Source organism: Arvicanthis niloticus, chromosome X, assembly GCF_011762505.2.
Source record: "Arvicanthis niloticus isolate mArvNil1 chromosome X, mArvNil1.pat.X, whole genome shotgun sequence".
Taxonomy (NCBI): domain Eukaryota; kingdom Metazoa; phylum Chordata; class Mammalia; order Rodentia; family Muridae; genus Arvicanthis; species Arvicanthis niloticus.
Window position 1 is genome coordinate 29,774,962 of NC_047679.1, and position 26,833 is coordinate 29,801,794.

Below are 26,833 nucleotides of genomic sequence, written 5' to 3' on the forward strand. Positions count from 1 at the left end.
AGCGCAATTAAAACCCAGAAACTTGCAGTGCCATTTGCATACTTGTACAGTTTCATACAGCATCTGGAAATGCAGATAGAATTAACCAAGAATCAAAGACGAGTTTCAATTTGTGGGTACAGTACAAAAGTAAAGAGGTTTGGGTGATCAATTCTGAGGTCATGAGGTTCACTCTGGATAGATAGCAGAGGCAACTCAAAGGAGAACTAAGATAACAATGGAGAAGGGGAATTTTTGGAGCCAAGTCTGGTAGTTGTGGACTTCTAGAAAAGATTATTTCATTTGTGCCTGGCCTAATATTGAGAAATATGTTTGGCTTACATGATTCTAAGATGATGCATAGCGAAATTATTTTGCACATATTAAATTAGAAATATTCCTAATTTAAATTCTATCAATACAATTTCATAAAAATGATTTAGATAGAAAATTTTATATTGTAAAGTTCTAATCATATAACTAAAATAATTGGATAAAAGGGACATACATGCTTTACTTGAAACTTTATTATATAAATTTTCATTTCTTTTAAAGATTACAAAACCTGTTATGTGACAGGAATACAAGCAATATTGTTCCAGGATTATTCATGGATACATTGGAAAGAGCTTAGATTACACATTAATAGTATGATTTGCAAACTTCCCAGATTAGACTCTTAAGTAAAACAAATTAGTATTCAGTGAAATCTGATCCTCACAAGCACTTCATAACTATGGCCACAATGCCAAGCAACTGATTCGATTTACCCACCAATGAAAGGTACAGCACGTAAGAACCCTTGATATGGTACCTTGCTTGGGCTTCTGGCATGCCTTACAGAGATAAACTAGTATAAAGGAAGATCATATATAATAGTAGAAAAATATTTCTGATTTTTTTCTTTTTTAAAAACTGCTCAAGTAGATACCCACCCCATTCCCACCCATGGCCAAAAATGCAAAATAATTACATCTTTTAGGTGTACATCTTCCCTTTTATTTAGGGCAAAAAGTTAAGATAAACTAATACATGTATATGATTTCGAGTTACACGCTCATCACTCATAATCATTAAGGATGCTAATGAATGGCAATACTTTGAAACCTTTTTTTAAAATTAAGAAACAAAGCTTTCTACGGTAAACTACACTTACAGAAACACAACCCAAAGTCTTTATCCTCATGCCCTTGCTCTGTACTTAAAAGTTCTACTTTAAATACTTGTTTGAAAAACTCAGTATACACTTCATCCAGTACTATAGTAATATAGGAATAAAGATGTTCACTTTCATTGGACATTGAACTAATCTACTTAGAGAGAACTATCATAGTGACTCTCTGCTCAAATACATTTCCATATACTGTACTTAAATGGTATGTGTTTAGAAGACATTTTTTTGAGGTTCACACATCTGGACTTTTAAACCTCTAAATTTTCCTTCCCACTAATCTCTAGCCAAAATTGTCATACACCTTGCTAGTTGCTCTGGGAAAAGTCATGGATATTTCAACAGCTTATCATGCAGTTCAAGGTTATATGGCAAAACAATGAGGAAAGTGCCTTAAGAGGTAGGAAGTAGGCTCTCACTCCAACCTTTGCTATGCCCATTATGAACAATTAAAGACTGGAATAAAAGTGGTACTTGTGAGACCTATAGTGACACCAGATTTTACAAAAGTTTAAGTTGACTTAATTACTAGAATTTTTTTTAAAAGAATTGTCACTTTGGAACCAGTTACAAGTCACTTGGCAACACAAAATACAGCAGTGTCAAAAACACACAAAGCACACTGTAGATACAGATTCTTCTTGGCCATCCATATTTGGGTATTACTGTGTAGATTCTTCACTGGAAAAAGTGGTTAGGTGTGGCTCTGTAGAATACCACAGTCTCAAGAAATTGAATTCACTCCTTCATTAATTGGTTTCCACCAATGATCTCTTGGGGGAAATCAGCAAAATGTAAAGTAACCTGGGGTTGAAAGAGGACTGTTTTCATTAATTGAAGTAAAAACACTGAATTAAGTCAACTTCTCTGTGAATTAAATAAGGCTCAAAGTATACATCCAGGTTAGTCACAGGAGTTGGATCTTGCAGAGGAACAGATATAGAGTTACACTGGACCTTCCTGGTTTGAGCACCAAGATCAGCCATGAAATCCATTGTTTTTGTGAGTCACAGAAAAGAGAGCTGTTTTTGATCCTTTGCATTCTAGAGCTCTCTGTCTGAATATTTTCCCAAGTCTCAAATTTTCAACACCATAGTAAGATAGAACTTATTTTTATAAAATACAGCAAAACAACCTGAAACAGTGTAGGTAATTCATAAAGCCAGGGAATGGAGACTATCAAAGTCATGTTGAAATGTGTGTTACTGGCCCCCACAGTAATTAAGGACATCTTATACCAAGGAACCAAAGTCTAGAAAGCCTTTTGCAACTATCATCCCAGGATTAGCCTACCCTGGTCCTTTCCCTATCAAATACATGCCTTCTTTTGAAGCTTCTGCACCTATTCTCTGTTCAAATCCTTCCTAGGCTGAGGGTATGTGCACAGCTTAGAGAACAACCCCCACTTCTCTTGATGTCTTCTCATCCCAACAAAAGCCGCATCTAAAGAACAGATGGAAGATGGTTGACCCCGCCCCACCCTGTTCTTCGGAGTGCAATGCATGTGAAATGTGGAAACTACTGCATATACCCAACATCCTCACTCTAGACACTCAGAACTGACTCTTCCATATGTCAGCCTCGAAGCATCTTGACTTTGAGTCTTGCTAAAATTATTTTTAGATGTTTGGGGTGGCTTGTGAAAAAAAGATTTACTTCACAACTGTTAAATTTAAGGGAGTAATGCACTTAGAAGATACCTTGTTAAACAGAAGGAGCTGAAATGATTCATAAAACATAAAAAAAAAACTTACCTTAATTTAATATCGTCACTTGAAAGGGAAGATGCAAACCACACAGTATTGTAACTCATAGTTTCCAGTATATGCTCGACTATGATAAAATGCATTTCTATTGTCTGGGATATTATTTTGCATTGTAAACCAAGAGATGTCTGTAAAGAGGCCTATCAGTTTAGTTCCTTTCTTCAGTGAAACATAAAAGCTGGACCAACAACTCTGGGATAAGGCCTAGAAACTGGCAGGGATGGGTGAAAGGCGGAAGACTTCAGAAGCCTTGATAAGGTTAAGTACAGTGGCCTGTGAGAAATGGACTTTGTGAAGGGAATGGAAGGCTAACCCAACACAAGCACGACACTGTCAGCTGCATCTGCCCAAAGACAATGCGAACACTAAAGACACAGATGCAATCATTTATGCTCCTAACCTGCTTTGTCAGTAGGAACCCTTAAGTTTTATGAATCTATTGCTTTTCTTGGCAGTTTGACTAGATAAAGAAGGCAATTCTTCATAAAGGAAAGAAATTTATGCTATAGTAGAGGACTGCCATGAAGAAATATGAGGTCTTTGACTCTAGCTCCTGGTTGGGTGATAATACGAAGGAAAGGCAGCATGGTGTTATGAGGAAAAATTAAATGGGAGATGGGATAAATGGAAGAATTGGACACACTGACGAAAGGAGGGGGGAAGGCTTTCTTGCTAGGCGATGAAAAGCAACTTTGAATAGTTAGCATCCATATACTCAAGAACTTCAAGAGTTGGTATGTACAACTTCTTTTCAGTTAGAAGATAAGCATACATTTGATTTCTATGCAATCATCATTTTGTGTTGCTTGGGCAAAGTGGGTATTAAAGATTTTTCTCTTTCTTTTTAGTAGCAGAGAAAATAAGGAATGATATGTGTTTTTTTATGAACTACAAAAAGCAGTAAGGGACTCACATGTATTGGGGCACATGCCTGATGACGGAAGTTAATCACCTTCTCTTTGCTCATGTTCATCACATCACATATTAACGTACACTGGGTAGTGTGACAAAGATACAGGTAATGATGGATAGGGAAGATTTTGTTGTTGTTAAATGAAATCAGAAACTACCAAGTTAGATGTGAATAACTGAATACTGCACTTGAAGTGCAGCCCAGAGTCGTTTTGAAATCTTGTGACTACTGAAGTCAAAGGAAACATCATACGGCTATAAATCATCAGCAGGGATTCCGAAATCAGTCAGTGCTGATCAGTCATTTAGCCTGCTGCAGCTATGACTTTAGGTTAGAACAGATATTATTTGATGAAGAATATTTTATTCCCTAGAATAAAAAAGTTTAAATCCAATTTTATATGGAGGCCTGTGGCCTTTATTACATTCAAATTAGTGTTTAATATAGAATTACTATTTAAACATGAAATACCCAGTAAGGCTTTAATTACCAATTACTAAATTTCCTTTTCTAATTTCTTTACTATGATTCTTTTAAGGGCCTTTGATGTATACTGGCAAATTTTCAAATGATTTGCCAAATACTAAGTATGAGGGCTATGTAAGGTTAAAAGTGCAAGGAATACTATTTTAATTAAGGGAAAGAACACCTAAGAAATCACAAAGTCTATGGGCTGACTTCATAGGTGTATTCCTGATTCCATGCCACACACACACCAACTTCCTCTCCCATTAACAGCTCTCTAGTTAGTCTGACGGAGCACCTGACTTGAAGAACAAATGAACCAACCTGTGAAACGGATGGGGTGATATGTACAATTTGAAAGAATTACATTCAATAGCTGTTCAATCAATCTGGCCATCTGTAAGGTTTTCCAACAATACTGTTAATCCAGGTGAACTATTTATCCAGATTTAATAGTCAATTGATTAGTAGACTCCAAGTTAAACAAGGCATGTATACATTAAAGAAAGCAGTACAGAAATGTACTGTATATGAACTGTTTACAAAAACATACAAAATGTTGGATGGCACAAGGGATACAGTGCTAATATAAATGAATTGTTTAAGCTAAGTGCTTAACATAAACTGTCCATCCCTATAACTAACAAAGAATATTTAGGGGACATGAAATATTTCCTATAAAAATAATGCTATATGGTGTAGAGTACTTTTATTCAGTGTATTTTAGGTGGTATTCATGTGTTCATTATCTTTATTGATTCAGTGAATAGATCTTCATCATGTTTCCATTTTCATTTCGGAGCTCCAGGAAAATCTAACTTGCTAACAATCAATTAAAGCGAGAAGAGATGAAGCAGGAGCAGCAGGAGCAGCAGCATTATGGGTACCAGCTGGGACAGTGTGTGCTTGCAGGTGTCTCTCAGGTATGTGCTACCTGTTGCCAGAACTTGTGCTATCAGCTTATATCATGGTACCAAACATCTCACTGAAGTCACTTCACAGGGCTGTTGAGGTGATTTTTTTAATACCTCTCCGCTGAGCAAGAGTAGAGCGGCCTACTGGTTCCAAAACTGGTGACTGATTACGGTTTAGAGCAGAGTATGTAGCTGCCATGGCACCCTGAAACAAGTAAAGGAAGGTTACAACAAAACGCCATGTACACAAATATAAAATAAAAGTTTTTCCCTAGGAATTTTTCTTACGTAAATCAATATAGATCTTTAACCAGTCTCACAATGAGAATAACCTCTGGTGAATATTTCAGATTTAACTAAAACTGAGGCCAATGTGAGAGGTTGAAAATTTATGAGAAACAACAGAGAGGAGCTTAAATAGAGCAGTCTTCATTCTTCTTACTGTCATTTAATTTGTCTTTATAACCCTGTAATATGAGAGGCTATAAACCATGATTTTTCAGTTAGAAATATTCATAGATTCTGTCCTTACTGATTGTGAACACCTGTGTATACAGAATGACAGAAATGCAAACATTTCCCTTAAGTTAACTTAATTACTGACATTCTGGTATGCCTTGTGTCCCCACCCCAACATGTTAAGACACTTATGTATGAGGCTCTGAACTGGCTGGTTTTCTGTGTCAACTTGACACTAGCTGGAGTTATCAGAGAGAAATGAGGAAATGCCTCCATGAGATTCAGCTGTAAGGCATTTTATCGATTAGTGATCAAGGGTGGGAGGGTCTTGTCTATTGTGGGTGGTGCCATCCCTGGACTGGTAGTCTTGGGTTCTATAAGAATGTAAGCTGAGCAAGCCAGGGAAGCAAGCCAGTAAGTAACATCCCTCCATGGCCTCTGCATCAGCTCCTGCTTCCTGACCTGCTTGAGTTCCAGTCCTGACTTTCTTTGATGATGAACAGCAATGTGGAAGTGTAAGCAGAATAAACCCTTTCCTCCCCAATTTGTTTCTTGGTCATGATGTTTTTTTTGTGCAGGAATACAAACCCTGACTAAGACAGGCTCCCACACAAAATGAGAGAGAAAGTTGCTGGGGGCTGGAGAAAGGATTCTTGGAGGCTTAGCTGGCCTTGTCCACCCGGAAGTCACCCAGAAAGCAATGACTGGATGTATATAGGGCTGCTCACCTTTACAAGATGCGGTGCATCCTGTCTGTTTAGTTGGTATTGTGGCAGTTGGTCCCAGTGGACAATCCAAGGATGTCTGAGCACAAGAGCAGCAGTCAGTCTCTGATGAGGATCTACATGAAGCATCTTTGACACCAGGTCCTATCATGTGAAGGAGAAGAATAAGACAAGGTTAATTTTTCTTTTCTTCTTCCATATTTCTGACATCAGCACTCTTCTTCAGATTTTATAATGCTGTGTTTCCTGATAGCAGCACTTTGGTCATAAGGCAATTTTTACAATAAGTTTGTGAGAAAAACACTCCAATCTCTCCTCTCTCTTTCCTGAGTACCATGTTATGGTGCAAAGGATCCATTTACTCTGGTTTTTCTTAACTCTGCTTAATTTTAGAGGTTTATAACATTCAGAGAACTCTGGACTGAGGGAGTGTTCAGTGATGGAGAGACAAAGAATCAGTTAGAAAGCAAGGGACAAACAGGTGCCAATCGCAGCTAGAAGAACATAAACTAGGAGATGGCTTCAAAAATGTCTCTTTTGATTGTTACTTTTGTTTGAGATAGTTTTACCATGTACTTTCAAGTGGCCTGGTATTTTTAGCCTAGCCTCAAACTTGTGGCAATCATCCTGCCTCATCCTCCTGAATGCTGGTAAAAGTGACTCTTAAGAGGAAGGTGAAACCCGAAGACGAGGCAGGAGCTCTATTTAAGAAGGTATGAAAGAAGCAGAGCATCTCAGGTAGACAGAAGGCAGTGCATCTAGAAGAAAGCCCTAAGGTGTAAGAGAACATGTCTGTGGTACTTTCAATGAGAACAGCCCACATAAGCTCCTATGTTCAAATACTTGGTCCCCAGCTGGTCGAATGTTTGGGAAGGATTAGGAGGTGTGCTCTTGTTGGAGGAAGTCTGATACTTTGGGAGACAGGCTTTGAGGTTTAAAGTTAGCACCCTCTGCCTCCCCTGCTGCTCCTGCCACCATGCCTTCCCTCCATCATGGACTCTAAACTTCCAAAACTGTAAGCTCAATTAAACACCTTCTAAGTTGTCTTGGTCATAGGGTTTTGTCACAGTTGGGGAGCTGACTAGAGTACAATGTGGCTACAGTATAAATTTGTTTTCAGGAAGAGCATGGCAGTCACTAAAGTGAAAGAGTGAGAAGAGACACATGAGGAAGGTCTTTGCAAGCCATATTAACAAATATGGATTTATTCTAGAGCACAAAAGCACTAACACAAGATGGTAAGGTGGCCAAGTTTATAATTTAGATATTCCTTATGTATGGAGGAAAAATAATTTAACGGGGCAAAAGCCTGGAGATTTTACATTGCTTGTTTTAAAGACAAGATCTCATATACGGCAGGCTTCAAACTCAGTAAGTAGCCACAGATGACCTTGAACACTTAATCTTCCTGCTTCAGCTTTTCAAGTGCTAAGATTTAAAGAATGCACCACCCCTCGTAGGTAGGAAAAATGCCCTGCCAGCACCTGGTGGCTGACTAGCTACAGGGAGTTAGGGAGCTGCAGCTCTGGCCACTCAGCTTTTAGACACTTGCAGTCTCTTTTGTCTATTATTATTATTCTAAGAACAGAAATACCCCCAATGAACAGAATTGGAAATAATGAATGAACCAGGCATGTTAGCACATGTCTGTAGTCCTAGCCACCTGAGAAATTGAAGGAAAATTCATTAAACCCAGTAGTTTGCCTAGTCAACACTTTGTGACACTCTATCAAAAATAAATAAGTATAAATACAAATAGGTAAAAAAAATCAAAATATGAAAAAAGACTTTTTCTATCAAATTCTGAAAATGGGCCAAAGTACTTAAAGTAAATATAAAACTTCCAGGGTCAAAATAAAACTCAATTATAATTTTAATAACATCTCTGTGTTTGACTGGGCCAAATCACTTCAAACTTTTCTTTCATTTACTAATAACCCCTTCAATGGTTACCCACCTTGACTGCCCTCCCTCCCTTCCTTGTGGTTCTGGGAAAGGCCTTATACCTATTAGGCAAGAAGTCAACCACTAAGCTATATATCCCCACCCCAACCCAGTCCCAGCTTTCTATTTAAATGTCAGCATTTTGCTCATTTCCTTTCTTGGTTCTTTTCTCACCATGCTCTGATAATCTCATTCATAATCATTACTTTAGTTACTATATATGATACAACCCCTTTACACTCTAACAAAGACTTCTAAGACCAAGAGCCATATAGCTAGTTGCCTTAATAACCAAACACCTCTTAATTATATAAGTGTTTGTGAGGGTTTGTATATGCTTGGCCCAAGGAGTGGCATTATTTGGAGCTGTGGCCTTGTTAGAGTAGGTGTGTCACTATGGGCATAGGCTTTAAGACCCTCATCCTAGCTGCCTGGAAGCCAGTATTCTGCTAACAGCCTTCAGATGAAGATGTAGAACTCTCAGCTCCTCCTGCACCATGCCTGCCTGGATGCTGCCATGCTCCCACCTTGATGATACTGGACAGAACCTCTGAACCTGTAAGCCAGCCCCAATTAAATATTGTCCTTTATAAGATTTGCCTTGGTCATGGTGTCTGTTCACAGCAGTAAAACCCTAACTAAGAAGTTGGTACCAGGGACTGGGGTATTGCTGTGATAGGCCTGACCATGCTTTTGTTTGGAAGAATGTGGATTTTGGGACATTAGATTTGGAAAGTCATGGGATGTTTTAAGTGGAGTTTAATGAGGCATCCTAGTAAGAATATGAAAGACTTTGTTGCTAAGAGTGATTTAAACTATGAGGACCTGGCCCAAGAGGTTTCAGTGGAGAAGAATTTTAGTATATGGCATAGAAACTGTTTTGTGGTATTTTGGTGAAGAATGTGGCTGCTTTCTGCCCTCGTCTGAAGAGTCTGCCTGAGGCTAAGGTGAAGAAATTTATATTAATTGCTTTGAAAAAGGAAGCCTCAAAACAGCCTGGTATAAATTCTGTTGTGTGGTTACTAAAGTTCACTCTTATGAAGAACATTTTAATGAAAAAGAGCAAGCTGAGAAAGGAAAAATACAAAATATATGGTTCAAGTATTACAGGCACACCAGGAGGTACAATGGAGCTGCATCCTATGTTTTAGGAGTTAACAGATTAAGGGAGTGGGGGGGGGGGGGACTTTGGTGCAAGATCTCACCCAGTTAAATTTTGGTTCAGGCATGGTGTTACACACTTTTAATCCCAGGAGACAAAGCCAAGCATATCTCTTGAGTTCAAGGCCAGCCTGGGACAAAGCAGGTTCTAGGTGAAGAAAAGCTTAAGTCCAGGCATGGTGGTACACACTTTTAATCACAGGAGACAAAGTCGAGCAGATCTCCGAGTTCAAGGATAATCTACAGAGCAAGCTACAGAACAGACAAGCTTTGGCAGTGAGGGAGTTGGAAAACAGAAAGCTGATAATGTAATAGAACAAGGGGGGGGGCGCATGTTAGAACATGGCAAGCAGCAGAACTTGGCTTTGCTTTTGGCCACGTGGCTCTGGCTTTACAGTCAAGAATAGAAGGGACTACTGGGATTATTGGTGCTGGTTAGCTGGAGCTAAGAAATTAGTAGTGATTAAGAAGAAACCAGCATCACTGAGGCGAAATCTTTTGGGAAGTGTTTGTTGAGAGCACAAAGAAGCTGTGTTCCAGAGATAGCCAAGGTTGTACCTGGTGCTGCAGCTGGACTTGGTATTGTGTAAGAGTCACCCAGGTGGTACTGGTTTTGAAGGTATGAAGGGGTCATGGAGAGCAGCTGAGGCTTGGCACTGTGAGAGGAATGGAAGGCCATTGGTGAAGGTGCAGCCTCAGTTGCAGTTGATGGTCCAGGACTGAAGAGGTTATGCAAAGGAGTTGAGGCTTGGCACCATGAAGAGAGCCTATGAGGGGCTATTGGTGAAGCCTAGTTGCAGTGGAAGACACCAGAGTACTGGAGATGCCAGTACCATGGGATGACCACCCAAAACAGCAGCAGTGGAGTGGAGTCACCCAGAGCCTAGAGTGCTACGGTGGGCAGAGTGGGGAAGTGACCCAAGCCCTTTAGAGGAGCCCAGAAGATCATGTGTGGATCCCAGACATTGGAATAAGGAGCTATGAAGCCGAAGTTGACTTGGAGACCCCAAGATGTTACAGATATCAGAGTTGTGGGAAACCTGCTAATAGGGACTGGAAACAGCCCAGGAGAAAGAAGTTTGTTGTAGTCAACAAAGATGAAAAAGGAGTGGAGATCTGAAGACCGCTTTGATATCAGACACGGAGATGCAGAGTTTGGAGTTTTCCTAGCTGGTTTCCTGTCTTGCTTTGGGGATTACAGTTAAGTGAATGAATCTCAGAAGAGAGTTTGAACTTTGGACTTGTTGAGACTGCAATAGACTAGGGGACTTTTATGTTAGACTAAATGTATTTTACATTATGGTATGTTTAGGTATAGCCCCCATAAGCTCATGTGTTTGAAAAGCCTATGGGAGCCAGGGAGTAGAATTTGATGGTTTGTATATGTATATCTATTATAGATACTTACTTACTTACTCTCTCTCTCTCTCTCTCTCTCTCTCTCTCTCTCTCTCTCTCTCTCTCTCTCTCTCTCTCTCTCTCTGCCCAGGGAGTAGCACTATTTGGAGGTGTGACCTTGTTGGAGTGGGTGTGTCACTGTGGGTATAGGATATAAGACCTTCACCCTAGCTGTCTGGAAGTCAGTCTTCCACTAGCTGCCTTCAGATGAAGATGTAGAATTCTGAGCTCCTCCTGCACCATACCTGCCTGGATGCTGCCATGCTCCTGCCTTGAGGCTATTGGACTGAACCTCTGAACCTGTAAGCCAGCCCCAATTAAATGTTGTCCTTATAAGAGTTGCCTTGGTCATGGTATCTGTTTACAGCAGTAAAACCCTAACTAAGGCAGTATTTAAAACTCATTATGTCCAAACAAATATGTAGCTACTGCCAATCTCAAGGCTTCTTACATATCCAAATGCTTGGTGAAAGACACTCTTACATTTTCCGGAGGTAGCATGTGTACTGCATGCTTGATAGGTGCTTCGTACTCATTTATGTTCAATAAACTATAAATTATGTATTATGTTCTGCCTTCTTCTTTTTTTTTTTCCCTTTGGTTTTTCGAGACAGGGTTTTTCTGTATAGCCTTGGCTGTCCTGGAACTCACTCTGTAGACCAGGCTGGCCTCGAACTCAGAAATCCGCCTGCCTCTGCCTCCCAAGCGCTGGGATTAAAGGCTTGCGCCACCACCGCCCGGCTATGTTCTGCCTTCTAATTTCCCCTTTTTTGCCTCAGATTCCATTGCAGTTGCAATTATTTTGGTCTTCACCATTCATAATCTGAAGTGCATAAACCTTAAATAATAACCACAAGCTTTTATGTCAGTGAGCACTGAACAAAACACTGCAAGTTAAACAGGTATCAAAATCTTTTTAGAGGAAATATTCGGCAAAAGGCAGCTGTGGTCCCATTCTCTTCTCAAAGCCATTATGTAACCCAAACTACTGACAATGTCCCTATGGGCAACTTGTTCTTAAAGAGACACACCTGTATTGACATAATCTTTTTCCATTTTGTAGGTAATGATAGTGTTACATGAGTTTACAATCAGTAGTCTTAACTGTACATAGGCACTAAAACTATTGTAACTGCATATAATTTATATGATACACTATGAGTTAGATATAATTTTTGTGCCCTATATTTGTGTCTCCATCCTCATCTCTCACTATAAAAGCATTCTGGAGTGCAAATGAATGTAAAAGCATTGAGGTAACTTTAACTGACTAGAAGAAGCAAGTGATGCGTAAGTTATATATGGTTATAGGTAACTTCTTGACAATTTGTGGTGGACTCTGTGGATGAAAATGACTGTTCCATGGAGTGCAAAATGGAAAATCTGATTACTTCACACACAGCTTATTAATTTTCGATTCTTTCTTTTTTTCTGAGATGGTGTGTCTGTACAATCCTGGCTGGTCTGAAATTCTCTCTGTACACAAGGCTGGCCCCTACCTCAGAGATCTGCCTGTCTCTTTAGTGCTGGGATTAAAGGCAATTGTACCACCATGCTTGGCTAGCTTAACAGTTTTTTTCTCTTTTAAACTTTTCCACAACACCCAACATAAATTAATAATCCTAAGTATGAGCCACAAAGTTATTTACAACTCAGGCTCATCAGCTCTCTTTGCTTGTGAATGCTGTAGAAACTACAGCAAATGACCAGTCTGGGGCACTTTATTGTCCTCATCAGTCTAATCATTGAGCTTCCCTGTCCCTTTCTTATCCAGGTTATTTGTAATCTTTAGCACAAATGTTGTGCTAAGTTACAGTGCAGGTCATCTAATACTGTGCATTTTGGGTTGTCTCTCTGCCATTCTGTGCATTCTCTGAGATCAAGAATTTTATAATTGCCACCAATGTTCTTTTCAAACCTTTTATTTATTAAGCATATTCTAAGCACTCAATAAAGAGAATTAGGAAAAAAATAGGTACCCAGAAAAATAAAGTATCAGCCTTGAGAAATCTTAATATTAGAAAAACATAAAGTCTAGCATTCTTTATTTTTTTGGGAAATCTCACCCAGAGAATCATGTATGCTAAGCACATGCTGTACTGCTGAGCTACACCCTTAGTCTAACATGATGATTTTAAGCACAGTTAAAGACATGTATCTAAACATCAATTCAACTGGGTAACAGAACTTCCTGCTCTACATCAAAAGAACCTATGAACTTCCTGGATGTGTTTTATTTACAACCTCAACTCAAACTTCCATTTCCAAGGGAATTCAGTGAATATTTTTTACCAATGCTTCTTCAGTATTTTCCTTATTGTGATGTGGAAATGTTTACTCCTTTTTTTTTAAAGAAAAGAATTGTTCTATGAATTAAGTAAAAGTAGAAGCGTTGCCAGTGTTAGTCTAAGAATGGCAGCTCTAGAGCCAAGGGTTTCTGAATGATTTCCAGCAACCAGGCTAAAAACCAGGCTATTGTTAATTGTGCTATTTATCCCCGTTCTTCATAAGAAATCAAAATAGGGATATACTGCAATTCTTTTAGGGGCATGTACTCTGCACTGACAGTTTCAAGTGCTCATATGTACTTGGTGACTAACTATGGACAAGTTTATACCAAATCTCAAGTCCTTGCTTTTGTTATATGAAATGAAGATACTACCATGTATTTTACAAGGTTCTTAGGAGGTAAAGTGCACTCTGAGGCATGCAGTAGACAGACAAGTCATACAAATTACCACCATTATTATTCATCATGCTTGTTAGTAATACAGCTTTAGAATGTATACAGATAATAAGGCCAAAGCAAAGTCCTTCAGGAGAGAAACAAAATGGTCCGTTTTGGGGTTCAAGATATTTTGTAATATCACTTCAACATACTACTTTACAAACAAAACTTTCGGTTAATGTTTCTTCTCATCATGAATTATGACAAATAATTTTTCTCAACAGCTTGTAAAAGGGGCTAGGGAGATAGTTCAGTCAGTATAGCACTTGCTGATTAGTATTTGTAAACTTGACACAAACTAAAGTCATCTGGAAAGACAGAATCCTAACTAAGGATTTACTTTCAATAGACTGGCCTGTGGGCATGTCCATGGAACATTTTTTTAAAAATTAATATTTTAGATTTACTTAATTATTGTCTATGAGTGTTTGGCCTACATACATGTATGTATACCACTGTGTGCCTGGTATGCCAGAGCTCAGAATTTAGTTGGGTCCCTTGTAACTGGAGTTACAGATGTTTTTGAACCACCATGTGGTTGTCAGGAACTGAACCCAGGTCCTTAACAAGAACAGCAAAGTACTCTCAAAAGCCCCCACATCTTCTTGCTTAATAATTGGTGTGGGAGGCCCCAGCCTACTGTTGTCAGTGCCATCTATATAAGAAATCAAATTGACTTCTGCTCAGGTGCAGGCCACACCAGCCAGAAGAACAGATCGGTACTTAGCCCAATTGTCATTAGAGAGCTTTCATCTAGCAACTGATGGGACCAGATAAGAGCATTAGGCAGAGTTTGGGGAACCCCACAGAAGTGGGGAAGGAAATAGAAGTACAGAAAAATTCTGTAGAAGCCAGAGGGCTCAAGAATACCAGGAGATTTAACTTAGGTACGTGGCATCTGTCTAAAAAGTTGTCTATTTCATCTATATTTTCCAGTTTTGTTAAGTAAAGGCTTTTGTAGTAGGATCTGATGACTGTTTGATTTTCCTCAGTTTCTGTTGTTATGTCTCCCTTTTCAGTTCTGATTCTGTTAATTTGGATACTGCCTCTGGGCCTATTAGTTAGTCTGGCTAAGGGTTTATCTATCTTGTTGATTTTCTCCAAGAACCAGCTCCTGGTTTTGTTGATTATTTGGATTGTTCTCCTTATTTCTAATTAGTTGATTTCGACTTTGAGTCCTCTTGGGTGTGTCTTTTTGTTCTAGAGCTTTCAGGTGTGCAGTTAAGTTGCTAGTATATGATCTCTCCAGTTACTTTATCAGGGAATTTAGTGCTTTGAATTTTCCTCTTAGCACTGCTTTCATTGTGTCCCATAAGTTTGGATATGCTGTGTCTTCTAAATACTACTCAGCTATTAAAAACAACAACTTCATGAATTTTGCAGGCAAATGGATGGAACTAGAAAATATCATCCTGAGTGAGGTAACCCAGACCCAAAAGGACATACATGGTATGTACTCCCTAATTAAGTGGATATTAGCCAAAAAGTGCAAAATACCTAGGATATAACCCACAGAATTTAAGAAGTTTACCAAGCAGAAAGGCCAAATGAGGATGATTCAATTCTACTTAGAAGGGAGGAGAAAATAATCATGAGAGGAAGAGGGAGGGAGGGACTTGGATGGGTGAAGGGAAATGGGGAACATTTTTTTAAAATTTATTTTATGTAGGTGAGTACACAGTAACTGTCTTCAGACACACCAGAAGAGGGCATCAGACCCCAATATAGATGGTTGTGAGCCACCATGTGGTTTCTGGGAATTGAACTCAGGACCTTTGGAAGAGCAGTCAGTGCTCTTAGCCACTGAGCCATCTCTCCAGCCCCGGAAATGGGGAACATTAAGGGGTGGGTACATGGGGACAGTAGAGAAGCCCAGAGGGCCAGCAGAATGAATGGAAATATACAGCCTCAGAGGTGGGGGGGACCCTCTTCATAGATGATGTCCTGGGTCCAATTCCGACCTCTAATAATAAAACAAAAGGAGATAGCCATGTAATTGGAAGTCACACATACCTTTGCTGTGTCTGAAACAGAATTCCAGTAACCACCACTGAGTGAGAATTTTCCACTACCTATTCGTGCCAATATTTCCTCTGGAGTATCATCAGGACCATTTGCAAATGGAGTGTAACTAGATTATAATAAAGTTAAAATATCAATGAATAAAATTTCTCTTATGGTTGGTAATATTTATATTTTTTATAGTATTTCTGTGTAACTCAGTTAATGTAATACTTTACTGGAGTCTATCAAAATGAATAAAAGACAGTAAAATGAAGTTTCATAGACCAAATAATAGGTTATTTTAATTAGACTTAATATATAATAGTATATATGTTTTTTTTTTTTGTTTTGTTTTTTTTGTTTGTTTGTTTTTTGTTTTTCGAGACAGGGTTTCTCTGTGTAGCCCTGGCTGTCCTGGAACTCACTCTGTAGACCAGGCTGGCCTCGAACTCAGAAATCTGCCTGCTTCTGCCTTCCAAGTGCTGGGATTAAAGGTGTGTGCCACCACCGCCTGGCCAGTATATATGTTTTAAATTAAGACACAGTCTTGGATATTAAAGCAGCATATGCTTATTACATAATCAGAATAAAAGTTTGAAAAATTAATCTAAGACCATATGACATTAAGACACAGCTAAAGCCAACTGTGGTGGTATAACCTATAATCCCCTAGCACTGGGAGGCAGAAGCAAACAGAACTCTGTGGGTCTGAGGCCAACCTGATATACATAAGGAGTTCCAGGCCAGCCAGGACAACACAGTGAGACCTTGTCTCAAAAAAAAAAAAAAAGGCAAAAAAGGAAAGCTAATTTTAAAAAAGGGATACAGCTATAATTATTATAGGGCTATATACTATATATATCACATATATACATAACTTATACCATATACTACATATAACATACATATATAGTTAATAAAATATAGCATATATATTACATATATACATGCAGTATATATAACACACATGTATATATATTATATATACATATTGCATACATATAATATATACTATATATGTACTATATATGGTATATTAATATGAAAAACATGAAAAAATATTCCAATCTAGATATTAAAAAGCCTACATCATTTAAATAAAATACTGATGAATAAATGTTTATGGTACACACTTACCCAGTAAGCATTGTATAAAGGAGGACACCAAGACTCCATATATCACAGGCAGCATCATAGCCTTGTCGTTTTAAAACCTAGAAAAAGTAAAAGATGAGTATTACCATCTTTTTATTTATATATTTGTATATGAATGCCAGTTTGTCTGTATATACACACCACAAAGGCCAGGAGAGGGTAACTGATCCCATGGAATTATAAATTCCAGTTAGCTGCTGGTCCTTTGCAAGAGCAACAAATGCTCTTAACTGAAATCATCTCTCCATCTTCAACACACTGTTTTTTTTTTTGGGGGGGGGAGATGCATTTGGACAGTAAATAGAATTACATTTTCCAAATCAATACACATAAGAAAAACTTCCACAAAATGTGCCCTTCCCCCACGCTGCCAACCTGTCTAGGTTGAGCAGCCCCTAGGTTGAGCAGGCTGGAACATGCTGTTTACCACTAGAGACCCGAATAACAAAGGACCTGGGAAGCTGCCTGCATTGGAGACCTGAAGTGGCCATAGGAGTTGAGTTGAATAGACTGCCTGCTGAGCTCGATTGCTACACCTCTGGCCTGTGATTAAGGATGCACACCCCTCACCCACGCTGCTGAGATGAAGTGCCAGAGAAGACTCTTCTCTGGGGAGTGGGGCTTCCCCTTTATATGTGAAAGCCAATTATTAAATTTCAAGCCTTGATCAGAGAACTTTGTCTTGGCTTTGTCTCTTCTCGCCCTCCGTCCCCTTTCATTCCCAGCCCCCCTTTCAGGTGAACCCAGTTGACTTGTGGCCACAGGCGGCTACAACAAAACATGATTAATAAGACCATATAGTAATCCAATATTAGAACATTCTGCTTCTGTTAAACACACACCATACACACACACACACACACACACACACACACACACACACACACTTAACATTGGTATTTGAATATTTATTGTGTACTACTGTGGGTAGAGAGAGGATACAGAATAAATCAATGATAATTATTTTCATTTATTTCTTTTTGAGACATAGTTTCACTATATAGTTCTGGCTGGCTTGGAACTCACTATGTAGACTAGGCTGGCCTAGAACTCAAAGATTTATCTACCTGCCTCTACCTTAGTGCTGTGATTAAAGGTGCCTCATAATCATTGATTATTATCAGTCATGAGCTATAATAAACTTTGAAAAAAAGATCAATTTCTTTAAAGATTCTGATATTGAGATGAATATTTATTCATTGTTGTGGAGCTAAGGATCAAATTCCGGGTTTCCTATAGGTTAAGAAAGTATTCGCGAATGGACGTATACTTTGAATTCCAATGTATTCTTGCTATGTGGAGAGAGTTAGCTAGCTTGTATTCTAGTAAGATGTATGTAGACAAAGAGAGGAGGCAGAAGACAGTCAAAAGTAGAAGCAAAACATTTGTAATCCCAGCACTTGGGAGGCTAAAGTGGATTACTGCAAATTCAAGTCCAGGCTGGGTACAGAATTAAGATCCTGTCTCAGAACAAAACAGGAGAACAGAACAGTCTTAATGACAGGCAAAGAAGTATGAAGTGACTAGAACTTCAGGTAGAGGTTACTAGAGAAACGGAAGACCTTTTGTAATATCTTATGAAATTTAGATTTTTTCCCTAGGCAATCTGATGTTGTTGAAGCATTAAACAGAAAAACAAAGGGCTAACATTTTATTTCAATGACCAGTTCAGTGATTTGTCAATTAAACAATAATTAACTATTCTATGCTAAAGATAACCAAAGAGTTCTTAAATGTACCCAAACACTGTATAAGCTCACTCTCTCACAATTACCTCTGGTGCAACAAAATTTGCAGTATAACAAGGAGTCATGAGAAGACCATTTTCTGCTCTCAGTTGTTTTGCAAAGCCAAAGTCACAAATCCGAATAGATTCTGGATTACCAGACTCATCCACATAAAGAATGTTGCTAGGTTTCAAGTCTCTGTGAACCACCTAGATGAAATAAAAATTAGAAATTTATGTTAATAATATATTTCCCCAGTGAAATTTCTTTATTCTCATACTGCCAAACAATACACCTAACAAGCTGATAAATACAGACCTTTAAATGATCCCAACATTATGAGATGCTATTAATATAAGCAGATCTTTCTAACACTGATCTGAGAGTATGAAGGTAGAAGAAACAATATTAGTTACGTATCCCCTGTTGCCCAGTTGCATAGCTGGGTAAAGGACAATTACAGGTAGTTCATTCATTTCATAATAGCTATTCAGTCCCTACCATGTGCCAGTGTATTACATAAAGAGCTGCAGAAACTGTGTAAGACCCATAAGATCTTGGCTGTTTTGTGGTAGCTGCTTGCAATGTAGTGGAAAGGATTATGACAGACAGGTTCAGATGATCCATTTTAAAGTATGGGGGGGTTTCAAGAGGAAATCACATCTTCTCTAAGACCTAGACACTTAAAATAAGCCATGAAAGCAGTAAGATAAAGCAATTCTAAAGTGAGGGAATAGTATTCACACACAGACATACACACAGACACACACACACCCCCCCACACACCAAGGTAGAAACACAATAAATATGTGAACTGGCATGTTGTTTGTAAGAGTAAAAGTAAAGACTCAAGTCCAAACCCAAATAAAATATCTTTTACTTGATATATCAAGATGTTACACACGTAAAAATATTCTTTTAAAAAAGAGTTTAAACTTGATTCCCTTTTCTATTTTAAAGATTTATTATATGTGTATGAGGACACTGTAGCTGTCTTCAGACTCACCAGAAGAGGGCACCAGATCTCCTTACAGATGGTTGTGAGCCACCATGTGCTTGCTGGAAATTGAACTCAGGACCTCTGGAAGAGCAGTCAGTGCTCATAACCTCTAGGCCATCTCCCCAACCTCCTGATTCCCTTTCCAATCACCAAATTTGGAGTCTATATTTTAATCACCTTAGTTTTAGTTCCTAACATCTGGAAAATTAATTATATTTTACGAAGTGATAGGCATGGGGAAAACAACACAAAAGACTTAAGATAACTGCAAAGCTATCAATTGTTCAGTAAATATTGTGTCTTCTACCAGTTTTAAATTACAGTTCTAGGCAAATCTTGACTAGCCTACAACCAGGGAGCTGTAGATCTAATTCATTTCATTTGTTAGGTTTTAAGAACAAAACAAATGAACAAACAAACAAACAACCCCCCCCCCATGAACAACCAAACAAGATGAGACCTCTGTACTGAAATAAACTCCTTAAGAAGTATTTTTTTTTAAATTCACAATAACAAAACCAAAAGGTCCTGGAGACTGGCTTAGTTGGTGAAGTGCTTGCCCTGAAAGCTCAAGGACCTGAGCTCAATTCCCAGAAACCATATAAACATGCCAGACATGGTGTCTGCCATCCTAGGGCTGTGAAGGCAGACAAGGGGGTTCCTGGGGCTCATCAGCAGTGAGTTTTGCATTAATTGGTGAGGTTCAGGCCAATGACAGACCCTGGTCCAAGAGAGATTAATGATAGTGTTCCTGAGGATGACACCAACATCCTCCATGATGCATATGCATGTATACATGCATTCAAGAACAGATATGCAAGTGCTTAAAAACTTTGATATGTACCACAAATGTATTTCCGTAACTAAAAAATAAGCAAAACTACCCCCTGATAGTCTTTCCTCTTACATCCTCCTTATTTTCTACTTTCCCCCTTTCTTCCACAGACCACATTCTTTTGAAAATATTAGTGTTTTTTCCACTTACTAAAATACGTATGCAGGAGGAAATAATGAGACCATTCACTGGTGACTACTTGGTTTTACTTGTGCACAAAGATACAAACCAGCATTCTCCCTTTCTGCTTCTAACTTGAAGTGGGCCTAGTTTCCTAGGATACAGAGAGCTATGTTTTACAGTTCTGAAGATCCCATTAACTTTTTCTTGGAAAGCATAACAGCTGAATATAAGCATGCTAAGATCTCAAAGTACTTCAGACTTAATGAAAAAGATTTGTGTAAAGGAAGAACAGTAGGATAATGAAGCTCATTACAGTTTTTCCATTATATTTTATTTCTAATTTTAGTTTGAGTAGTAATAAAAAGGATGTGCATACAAATGTATGTGCATAATTTATGTTGCAAACACTTACCCCTTGTGCGTGAAGATACTCAACAGTTTTGGTTATAGTAAACAGGACAGCACTGGCCTCTCGCTCTGAGAAAAACTTCTGCCTAAGAATTTTATCCAGCAGCTCACCACCTTTCATAAGTTCTGTTACTACATACACATATTTTCCATCATCATACACCTATAAAATTTAACATCAAAACAAAAAAATGAAGCTTTGTATGTCCCTAAATTACTAAAACATACTAAAGGTAAATGGATATATTAAAGGAAATAAAAATTGCACATTCAAGAAAACTTTACTTGTGAAAAAAACAATGCAGGATGTCTGGATATTGTGTTAAAGAGTCATTTACAACAGTTTCATATTTAATGTGACTAAGTCAGCATTCTTTTTTTGAAATTAATTTTTTATTGGATATTTTATTTACATTTCAGATGCCATCCCCTTTTCTGATTCCCCCCCACATCCAGGAACCCCCCTATCTCATTCCCCCTCCTCCTGCTTCTATAAGTATGTGCCCCCACTCACCCACCCACTCCCACCTCCTGGCCCTCAAATTCCCTCACACTGGGACATCCAGCCTTCATGGGACCAAGGACCTCCTCTCTCACTTATGACCAACAAGGCCATCCTCCCTTTCATATACACCTGAAGCCATGGATCCCTCCCTATGTGCTCCCAGGCTCCAGGTAGTTTAGACCCTGGGAGCTCTGGTTGGTTGGTATTGTTGCTCTCCCTATGGGGCCACAAACCTTTTCAGCTCCTTCAGTCTTCACTCTAACTCCTCCATTGGGAACCCAAAGATCAGTTCAATGGCTAGCTGTGAGCACTTGCCTCTGTATATGTCAGGCTCTGGCAGACCTCTAAAGAGACAGCTATACCAGGCTCCTGTCAGCATGCACTTCCTGACATCCACAACAGTGTCTGCCTTTGGTGACTGCACATGGGATGGATACCCAGGTGGAAAGTCTCCAGATGGCCCCTCCTTCAGTTTCTGTCCTACACTTTGTCTCCATATTTGCTCCCATGAGTATTTTGTTACTCCTTCTAAGAAGGACCGAAGCACCCACACTTTGGTCTTCTTTCTTCATGAGCTTCATGTGGTCTGTGAGTTTTATCTTAGGTATTGAGTGCTTCTGGGCTACTATCCACTTATCAGTGAGTGCATACCATGTGTGTTCTTTTGTGATTGGGTTACTTCACTCAGGATATTTTCTAGTTCCATCCATTTGCTTAAGAACTTCATGAATTCATTGTTTTTAATAGCTGAGTAGTACTCCATTGTGTAAAATGTATCACATTTTCTGTATCCATTCCTCTGTTGAAGGACATCTGGGTTCTTTCCAGCTTCTAGCTATTATAAATAAGGCTGCTATGAACATAGTGGGGCATGTGTCCTTCACAATAGTCTCAAATAATATAAAATACCTTGGTGTGAATCTAAACAAGCAAGTGAAAGATCTATATGACAAGAACTTCAAGTCTCTGAAGAAAGAAATTGAAGATCTCAGAAGATGGAAAGATCTTCCATGCTCGTGGATTGGCAGGACTAATATAGTAAAAATAGCCAACTTGCTGAAAGATCTACAGATTCAATGCAATCCCCAAGTCAATTCTTCATAGAGATAGAAAGAACAATTTGCAAATTCATTTGGAGTAACAAAAACCCAGGATAGCAAAAACTATTCTTAACAATAAAAGAACTTCTGGGGGAAATTACCATTTCTGACCTCAAACTGTACTACAGAGCAGTATTGATAAAAACTGCATGGTATTGGTACAGAGACAGACAGGAAGATCAAAGGAATAGAATTGAAGACTCAGAAATTAATGCATACACCTATGGTCACTTGATCTTTGACAAAGCAGCTAAAACCATCCAGTGGAAAAAGGATAGCATTTTCAACAAATGGTGCTGGTTCAACTGGAGGTCAACATGTAGAAGAATGCAAATTGATTCATTCTTATCCCCTTGTACAAAGCTCAAGTCCAAGTGGATCAAGAACCACCACATAAAACCAGATACACTGAATCTAATAGAAGAGAAGGTGGGGAAGAACCTTGAATACCCAGGCCCAGGGGAAAAGTTCCTGAACAGAACACTTATGCTCTAAGATCAAGAATTGACAAATGGGACCCCATAAAATTGTAAAGCTTCTGTAAAGCAAAGGACACTGTCAATAGGACAAAACGGCAACCAACAGATTGGGAAAAGTTCTTTACCAATCCTACATCTGCTAGAGGGCTAATATCCAATATATATAAAGAACTCAAGAAATTAGACTCCAGACAACTAAATAACCCTATTAAAAATGGGGTACAGAGCTAAACAAAGAATTCTCAACTGAGGAAACTCGAATGGCCGAGAAGCATCTAAAGAAATGCTCAACATCCTTAGTCATCAGGGAAATGCAAATCAAAACAACGCTGAGATTCCACCTCACACCAGTCAGAATGGCTAAGATCAAAAACTCAGGTGATAGTAGATGCTGGTGAGGATGTGGAAAAAGAGGAACACTCCTCCATTGCTGGTGGGATTGTAAGCTGATACAACCACTCAGTCTGGTGGTTCCTCAAAAAACTGGACATAGCATTACCTGAGGACCCAGCTATTCTACTCCTGGGCATATACCCAAAAGATGCTCCAACATATAACTAAGTAAGCATTCTTTATCTAAGACAAATTAGTCTGAGAAAATCATTGTTTTGACCATAGCTAGGTAGATTTTGAGCCTATGTGAGCACCAGCAGCAAGAAAGAGCTGCCTGCTTAGCTGGGAAGTGGGTATTTTTGTCAATACTCAGTTATAACAAAAGCTATGGGAGACAGAGGTATCAGGACAGCCCTGGGGGTGGTAATGGCTAGAAAAGGCTTCCTGGGAAGAAGCAGACCATAGTGAAATCTTAGTTGTGGTAGTTCCCCAGGCCAAGAAGGGAAATGATATTCCCACTTAAGGATCCACACACTCAAAGAGCACTTGGAGAAAATAAGGCATGTGCACTTTAAAAGTCTACATCCCAAATAAAGCATGGCCAGAACATGTGTAATCAAGTATGAAGAACTGCTACAGAAGAAGGCAAGTGGGAAGACAGTCTGGGAGCCTTCAGAGAAAAGAATCAATCTTGAATATTACATTAACATTTTATATGTTCAAATTCACATACTATAAGCAATAATGTTAAAATAGTTTTTAAAGCAAAACCAGAAAATTAACTACATTTTTTTTATTTTATAGGTTTTATTTTTATTAATTTTAAGATTTATTTTTATCTCTGTGTTTATGCACATGCACATGTAAATGTGAGTGTTAGTGTCTGTAGAGACCAGAATCATTACATCCCCTGGAGCTAGAGTCACAGATGATTCATTGTAAGCCACCTGAAGTAGGCGCTAGGAAATGGATTCTGGTCCTGTGGAAGAACAACAAGTGCTCTTAACCACTGAGCTGTCTCCCTAGCCTCTTACATTGTTCTGTATGAATTAGGCCATCAATATTGTTCTCAAATCTACCATATATATATACACACACATACACACACACACACACACACACACACACACACACACACACACACACACACACATATATATTTATGTTAGTATACAAAGTATTTTGTTTCATCATGGGATTTTCATACATACTGTTTTGTTTTTTTTAAATTCAATCCTCTTCTTCCACTACAATCCCCTCTAACTTCCTGTCTCCATTCTGCTGGTTCCCTTCTTCCTACTATAAATCCCTTCTTATGATCTCATGTTCCCTTCTCAAACTTCCCTGAAGATATCTTTGTCGCCTCTCAAGGTCACCTTTCTAGTTTTATGACCTATACCCCTCATCTGTACACACATACACACACACACACACACACACACACACACACACACACACACACACACTAAAATAAATCTAGGATATTCTTATGAGAACCATGCAGTATTTGTCATTCAAAGTCTGGGATACTCTGCTTAAGATATAATTTCCACATTCACCCATTCTAATTTACATTCTAAGCTGATTATTCTGAATATTGAATACTGAATACTTCAGAATATTGAATTGAAAAATATCCCAAATATGAGTTTGTTCAACAATCTACTTACATCCTTTAGGGTAATGATGTTTGGATGCTGTCCATAACGAAGAAGAATTTCAATCTCTTCTGTTGGGTCTCTCTTGCTTTTATCAATAATCTAAAAGGAAGATACTTATCATAAAATTTTATGAACATGAACCTTAAATATTTGTAGTTATAGACCTTAGGTATCATCACATGTAAAGATTGTACATACAAATAATTTATCAGTCAGTTATAGTCAACTGGACAGATTATTTAATTAGAAAACTAGTCTCCATACAGATGGCAAGGCTATATAAGGCTAACCATGTGACAAATTCCTACCAGGTCACTCCAAGGTAAGTTTGTTGTACAATTGTCACTTACGAAAAACTCAAAAGCCTCAGGAAAAGCTATCAAGGACAAAGTTATCTTATCAGTTTTTTCATCTTTGAATTTCTCAAACATTTGAGAATTCAGTTAGTTTCTAATCCCCTATCAATACAGATGACTTTGAGATAAATGTGTCTGAAATACCAGCATTAGCATTTCTTTGAATTGACTTATTTTAATTAAATATTCTAATGGATTATCACATTGGCTGTAAGCTACTTATAAAAATTAAGTAAACAAGCTTATTTTTGAAGCTAAGTAGAAAGTCTATATAAAATCACCCCTAAAATATTTCTTGACTATATTTGGTTATAATATAGCTCTTTAATATACTATTATAGCTGTTAAACTTTTATGTCAGTTACTTAACATTTTTGAACATTTTAATATTTTCAAGTACTATACATACATATATTTTAAATTTAATTTTATGTATATAGGTGTTTTGCCTAGATGACTATATCCCTGTACCATATGCATGTCTTGTGTCCAATGAGGCCAGGAAAAGGTACTAAAGCCCTTAGAATTGGAGTTACAGATGATTGTAGACTCCCATGTGGGTTCTAGGAAAAAACCTGGGTCTGCTGAAGTGCTCTCTTTTTATTAAAGACAAAATTCTGTGTGTATAGCACATGTGTGCAGAAGCCCTCAGAAGTCAGAAGTCGATGTTGGATCCCCTGGAATTGGAGGTAGACTGCTGTGAGCTACCGTAATGTGGGTGCTGGGAAACAAACCTAGATCTTCTGCAAGAGCAGTATGTGCTCTTAACTCCTAAGGACTCTCTCCAGCCCTAAGTAACACATTTTATAAAGACAATTGGGCTTTGTTTTCTGAGACAGGGTCTCATGTGCCACAGACTTCCCTCAAAGTTCCTCTTTAGCTGAGGATTAACTCCCTTTGATTTCTCCTGCCTCCATTCCCAAGTGTGGGGATGCCAGGCATGTACTACCACACTTGCTCAATCCTGGCTTTTGATTCAGTGTAGTCTAAAACAAAGTTTGTGGTCTTTATGTCTAATTTTATTTCATTAGCTTTAGTTTTGAAATGTTTTAAAGACAGATTCTCATTGTGTAGTCCAGATAACCCTCAAAATTATCACCTAGCTCAGGCTGGCCTCACTCTGGCAGCAGGCTTTCTCAAATGGGCCCTCAGGGCATGTTTAATGTGCTTATGGAGGCCAGATACATTCTTAAACTGCCTAGAAGTATACCATTCCCCTTTCTCATTGCATATTACAAATGTGAAATTTCCAGTCACTCCAGATTTCAATAGAACAATGTATGGCAGAAGAGCAAGTTGAATACATATCTGTGGTTCATTTTTGTATCTGACAGAAAGCCTCAGTGACACTGGTGTCTCTTTAAAGCAATTATATTTGGTTTGACACAGTGATAATAATTTGCTACTCTCTTGTTAAGTAAACATAAACTACTATGAAAGTTCTAAGGTTAGGTGGAAGAAAGGGATTACTTCAATTACTTGAAATGTGAAAGGAGAGATTACTATTATAAACAGTGAAAAGGC

At 38.4% G+C, this 26,833-nt stretch overlaps 1 protein-coding gene across 7 annotated transcripts in view; it reads right to left on the reverse strand.

The window, feature by feature from the left end:
- Positions 1-484: 484 nt before the first annotated feature.
- The window catches only part of Rps6ka3 (ribosomal protein S6 kinase A3), a 110,740-nt gene continuing 84,391 nt past the window's right edge, over positions 485-26,833 (reverse strand). For 6 of the 7 annotated variants that reach the window (XM_034484973.3, XM_076918375.1, XM_034484975.2 and 3 more), the window contains 7 exons: positions 24,963-25,052; positions 20,880-21,038; positions 18,557-18,718; positions 16,765-16,841; positions 15,637-15,754; positions 6,396-6,536; positions 485-5,413 (listed from right to left, as the gene is read on the reverse strand). In XM_034484973.3, coding sequence (XP_034340864.1) covers positions 5,291-5,413; positions 6,396-6,536; positions 15,637-15,754; positions 16,765-16,841; positions 18,557-18,718; positions 20,880-21,038; positions 24,963-25,052 — 870 coding nt within the window. In that variant the 3' untranslated portion in view covers positions 485-5,290. The remainder of the gene's footprint in view (positions 5,414-6,395; positions 6,537-15,636; positions 15,755-16,764; positions 16,842-18,556; positions 18,719-20,879; positions 21,039-24,962; positions 25,053-26,833) is intronic. The other variant, XM_034484976.2, reaches the window with a different exon arrangement.